The following is a 5,686-nucleotide window of genomic DNA, read 5'->3' as shown; positions in this document are numbered from 1 at the left end:
TTATTTCGGATTTTTTGGGACTTTCGGGATTCTCTGAAATAATCTCAAATTTTTGGGATTTTTGGGAGTATTTCGGATTTTAGGGACTTTCGGGACTATTTTTGGATTTTTGTGACTTTCGGACCCATCTCGAGATTTTCGGGACTAATTTAGGATTTTTGCACCTGCGGAAGTATTTAGGGATTTTTGGGACTTAAATTTTGGGACTATTTTTAGATCTTTGGGACTAATTTCGGATTTTTGGGGTTACGGCACCATTTCGGAATTTTTGTGATTATATCGGGATGTTTGGTGCTTTCGGGAGTATTTCGAAATTTTTACGACTAATTTCGGATTTTTGGGACTTTCAGGACTATTTCAGGATTATCGGAAGTAATTTCGGAATTTTTGGGACTTTCGGGACTAATTCCACATTTTTGGCACTTATTTCGGATTTTTGGGACTTTCTGGACTATTTCGGGATTCTCGGGAATAATCTCGGATTTTTGGGATTTTCGGGACCACTTAGGGATTTTCGGTATCCCCTGGAGTTATATAGGGATTTTAGTGTCTTTCGGGACTATTTCGTACAGTAATCCACACGTATTGGATCTAAAATCTTATTATTTATCCACGTTTCACCAAATATACCTATTTTCTAAAAGAAGGTTGCTAATCCAAATTAAAAAATTCAACTTGAACTTGATCAAAAATATAAACTGCACTGTCTTACAGAAAGTTAAATTTCTTAAAGTAGTTTACTTAGGTCTACAGCCAATTTTGAGGTGGAAAAGTGGCCATTACTGGCCGGCCGTTGTGGTGTAGTGGTAGGCAGTGCGCGGGTGGGGTCAAGCACTGGTCAAAGCGACATCGCAAAAAAGATAGAAAAAAAAGGTATTTTCTTAACAGCGGTCGACCCTCGGCAGGCAATGGCAAACCTTTGAGTGTATTTCTGCCATGAAAAATAGCCTCTCATAAAAATACAATCGCCGTTCGCAGCGGCGTAAATCTGTAGGTCCCTCCGCTTTGTGTGACAACATCAAGGCGCACGCCAAAAATCGGAGCAGATGCTCGGCCAAACATTAACATATGTGTAAGCGCCAATCTATTATTATTATTAAGTGGCCATTCATGCACCATTTTAATCATTATTTTACTTAAAAATATGTTAAGCTTAAGATTTTACGGCGGTTAACACGTCTGGTGAATCCCCTAAACGAAAATGACTTCATAAATTAAAAATTATATATATAAATATTTGTATGTGTACTTTACAGGGTGAATAAAACTGTACTTACGGGTACCTAACGCCCAGTTAAGTTTCACTGCGCAATAAACATTCTCCCATACTTAAAGAAAAGCATTTAGGTTGCTGTAACCATGTTATTAAGGCATTACTGGATGCTTTAGAAAGAAGATTCAGCATCTTTTTTTTCATATAAATGGTGATGGGGAAACAGCGGCTTTATCAGCAATTCTTCAGCCGAAATTCAAGGCATGGTGTTAATATGCTTGTACAATGACGCACAAAGCGGAGCACGCAAGCTTGTATTAAAGGAGGTATTGGAAGCTAAAACAAAAGATAAGTCAGACTCTGGACAGCCTTCGAGTGAAGATGACTTTTTTGATTTCGGACCAAGTTCTTGCCAAAATGCGGAACCTATTTTTGGAAATTTAGAGCGGAAAAGTGAACTTAAAAATTTCCCTACTGATAGCCGAACGCACCTACTTATGTTCAATTTGCACCCGACGGTAGGAAAATTATTTATAAAGACCAATACGCCTCTGCCATCATCAGCACCCGTTGAGCGCATCTTTTCGAATGCCGGAATGGCCACTTTGCTACGTCAAAATCGGCTGAGTTCATTACGATTTGAGCAAAGAGTGCGAACTAGAGTAAACTACTTTAAGAAATTTAACTTTCTGTAAGCCAGTGTATTTTATATTTTTGATCAAGTTCAATGAGAATCCCGAAAGTCCCAAAACTCCTGAAGTAGTCCCGAAAGTCGAAAAAGCCGAAACTAGTCCCAAAAATTCGTCCATAGTCCCGAAGTAGTCTGGAAAATCCCGATATTAGTTCGGAGAATCCCGAAAGTCCCAAAAAAGTTTCTGGAAATCCCGAAAGAATTACGAAAAAGCTTCTAGAATCCCGAAATAGTCTTGAGAATCCTGATTTAGTCCGCAGAATCGCCAAAATCCCGAAACAGTTCCCAAATTGATATGCGGCGAGTTTTGGTGAGGTGTGGTGAGTTGATTTGAGGAGAGGTGAAGTGAGTTGTGGTAAAGTAAGTTGAGGTGAGTGTAAGGTTAGGTGTTAATTCTCTAAATTTCCCCTAAACTATACAGTATTTAGTTTGAAAGTATTTAGCCATCCACTAAAACCTTGGTACTTTAGTGAAAGTATTTTGCATCCCAAAGGTACCTGAGTACTTTGGACCGGAGTATTTGCCGCCCGCTAAATATTTTAATTATTTGTATTTTAGTATCTAGCAATTCCTAAATACTCAAGTTTTTCTTACTTTAATACTTAATAGCGCCTAAATACCTAAATATTTTTTAATTGGGTATTTAGCTGCTCCTAAATACCTAAGTATTTTTTATTTGAAGATTTAGCATACTCCTAAATACCTAAGTTTTTATTACTTGGGTATTTATTTAGCAGCTCCTAAATACCTAAGCCCTTTTCATTTGAATATTAAGAATTTGTGTATTTAGTAAAAGTGGTACTTTAAGTACAAAAGTATTTAGGTTTGCCCATCAATGCATGGAATATAAACAGGGACCAACAATACCTGTTATCTCGTAAAAGATAAACGTTGGGAAATAACTGTTATTGACGACGGAAAATATATTTCTCCTGCATAATCGTTCTCACGCAACGCAAAAAGTAAACGTAGGGCTATAACTCTTATCGGCGAAATAAAAAATATTTCTCATCTAATAACTGTTATGGAACAACGTTTTTCCGATAAAACTTATAACTGTTATGTCCCCGAATATAACAATTAAAAAACATGCATATATGTGTCAGTATTTGTGCAGAAAATGCTAGGAATCCAGTGGGCCCTCAGTAGGTGCGCTGGCGCAGTGGCATCTGCACGGGGCCAGTGCACAGAATAATCGGAGGCCACAGAATCAACAACGTTGACGTTGTCGTGCACGAGAGCATTCAAAATCAATACACATTTTTTTATTTAATTTGTGATATGGCTTATTTTATTTAGCTTTCATTACATTATCAGGCAATTCTCAAGAAATATCAACCCACGCCCCAATGGTTGTGCCACTGCCAACACCTTCGCCATCGACCTCTGTGGTCTCGTTGCTCTCCCCGTTGTCACCTGAATTGCCATCTGATTTGCCGTCCTCATCAAATGCGCGTGCTGAAAAAAAATGTGGATAAATTAGTTTCAGTGTATGCAGAGTTCGGCAAGTGCTACAAAAAAGCAGATGCTGAAAATAAAATTATGGACGAAGAAATAGGGAAGGTGGAAGAAAAATTACAGGTGTAGAAGGAAATGCGCGACGACAATAAAAAACTAACGCAAGGTATTTAGACTGTTTGAGCCGTTTGAATTAAAAACTAAAAAAGGCTAATTAAACTAAAAAAAAAATTCATCAAAATTTCTATTTTTTTAATTAAATACAGTACGCAGTTTTATAGCCCATTCAATTTCAGTATAATAAAGTGTAAGTTTCAAGTCCCTCAAATTTACCGTTGATTTTTTAGATTTTTTTTTTGACTAGGGTGTTGAGCATTTTCTTCCAAATAAAAATAAATTTTGTTCATGCGTTATATGGAAGAAAATACGCAATACCCTAGACAAAAACAAATCTAAAAAATCAACGGTAATTTTTAGGGACTTGAAACTTCCACCTTATTATTATTATACGAAATACTTCTAGGAAATCTAATTAAGAAATAGAAATTTTGATGAAAATTTTTTTAAGTTTAATTGGTTTTTGTGAACTTTCTGCAAGCTTTGAAACTTTTATTTATGTGGTACCTGATATCGATCGACTCATATTTTAAATGAAAATTATAAACAATAAATAAATAAACATAAGTTGCAAGCAACATCGTTTTGAATTTTGCTACTATCTTATTGACCGCAGCTGTATATCACTGTAATTTTGAATTGAATTTTAACTAGCAATACTAATGTTGTGATCGCGACTCAACCAAGCTCTTACTCACCAAAATATAAACTGAGAGTGTTCCTTATTCCTTCGGCTTCATTTCCATTATTCGTTAGATACGTAGAATGGTTTGGGTATTTTCTATCTCGGTCATTAATTCGTTGCTCATGAAACCAACTTGTGAATAACTCATCCTTTTCTTCCACTAAAAAGTTGTGTAAAGCGCAGCATGCTTTAATGACTGAGTTCGTATTTTGAACACCATTGTCAATTCCTTTTCCAATCCTGCGGAATCTGCATATGTATTTTTTAAAGCGTTTGAAAGATGCAAATAAAATTAACTGCAAGTTTATTACCTTGCTTTTAAATGACCGAATACATTTTCTATTACTCTGCGACATTTTAATAATCGGTAGTTGAATACCTTTTGAGCAGTGGTGTGGTTAAGATGAAATGGAAACGGCTTCATAATATGTCTTGACAAGCAAAAGGCAGAGTCACCTAGTATTAACACTGGAATATTTGTCGACTCAAATTGTACACTCATTTCGTTTAACAAAGCACAGTTTTGAAGTTCTCTCTTTAATAATGATCTCTCGTATACAGGGTGTCCCAGAAGTAACATGCCAAACTTTAGGGGAAGGTAGGTGGGGCGGTGAGCTCCCTGATAAACAAAAAATTTTCAGGTAAATGTGTCACCGTTTTTGAAATATTTACATTTTTTCGAATTTAAAAAAAATCGTGCCTTTTCATGTGTTTTCTTTAACTGCAACTACAAACCGGGAAATACTTAGTAAATTTTGCATGTAAAATACTTCCAGATAGTTGCCTCTCCATACTCAAATGCAATGTACTAAGTGGTTCATTTGAAATCTGGCAGCCAATTAGCTGCTCTAATTTTCACAAAAACAAAGTAAATGAAGCGAAATGAAAATATATCACTTTTAAGAAATATGTTTTTATTAAAAATAGGAAAGTAACAATGAAATTAGTCCCTTCTCCAAAACTGCCGCACCTTTTGCGATATCCCCTTCATCAGTCTTTGGACATCATCTTTTGACATTTTTTTAGCTTGATTACGCCATCTTATTTGAAATTGTGCTACTGTATCGACTTCAGATTTTGTCTTCTTCAGCTCTCTTTTCATTTGAGCCCAAAAAACTTCAATAGGCCGTAACTCAGGACAACTCGGAGGGTTAGCCTCTTTCGGCACCACATTGACATTATGTCCTGCGTAAAATTCTAGGACTTTTTTTGAATAGTGGCAAGTGGCTAAATCAGGACAGAAGAAAACAGGAACATCATGACTTTGTATAAAAGGGAGAAGTCTCCGTTCCAAGCACTCTTTTATTTTCTGTGCTAATTGTGCCCACGGTTACGAATTCTTTCCTTTTTTTACCACATGTGCATATTGCTTGCCAGACAAGATATTTTTTTGGATATTTCGACACTTTTTTGTACTTATACTTTGCATCAATTTCGTCTTTATTATTGGCAACATAAAATTCCTGTCCTGGAATTTGTTTAAAGTCAGCAACGCAATAAGTTTCATCGTCCATGATACAAC

At 36.1% G+C, this 5,686-nt stretch overlaps 1 protein-coding gene across 1 annotated transcript; it reads right to left on the bottom strand.

The window, feature by feature from the left end:
* Positions 1-2,710: 2,710 nt before the first annotated feature.
* Positions 2,711-4,749, bottom strand: LOC108380439 (uncharacterized). The gene is made up of 3 exons (XM_017636808.1): positions 4,476-4,749; positions 4,178-4,413; positions 2,711-3,362 (listed from the first exon to the last, which is right to left on the bottom strand). Exons 1-3 carry the CDS (start codon positions 4,742-4,744, stop codon positions 3,229-3,231), a joined length of 639 nt encoding a protein of 212 aa, XP_017492297.1. The 5' UTR covers positions 4,745-4,749; the 3' UTR covers positions 2,711-3,228.
* Between the last annotated feature and the right edge of the window lie 937 nt (positions 4,750-5,686).

This window comes from Rhagoletis zephyria, unplaced genomic scaffold (genome assembly GCF_001687245.7).
Source record: "Rhagoletis zephyria isolate East Lansing unplaced genomic scaffold, Rhagoletis_zephyria_1.1 Rzeph_scaffold_19244, whole genome shotgun sequence".
NCBI lineage: Eukaryota > Metazoa > Arthropoda > Insecta > Diptera > Tephritidae > Rhagoletis > Rhagoletis zephyria.
The sequence above is the reverse complement of the archived record's forward strand: the minus strand, read 5'-3'. Positions and strand labels throughout refer to the sequence as shown.

Bases quoted from the DNA above. Each gene is read 5' to 3' on its own strand.
- LOC108380439 (XM_017636808.1), bottom strand. From the start codon at position 4,744: ATGTTACTTCTGGGACACCCTGTATACGAGAGATCATTATTAAAGAGA. The intron at 4,414-4,475 runs GTAATAAACTTG...ATACATATGCAG, and splicing joins TTCGGTCATTTAAAAGCAAG to ATTCCGCAGGATTGGAAAAG. The intron at 3,363-4,177 runs GTGAGTAAGAGC...ATTTTTTTTCAG, and splicing joins CACTCTCAGTTTATATTTTG to CACGCGCATTTGATGAGGAC.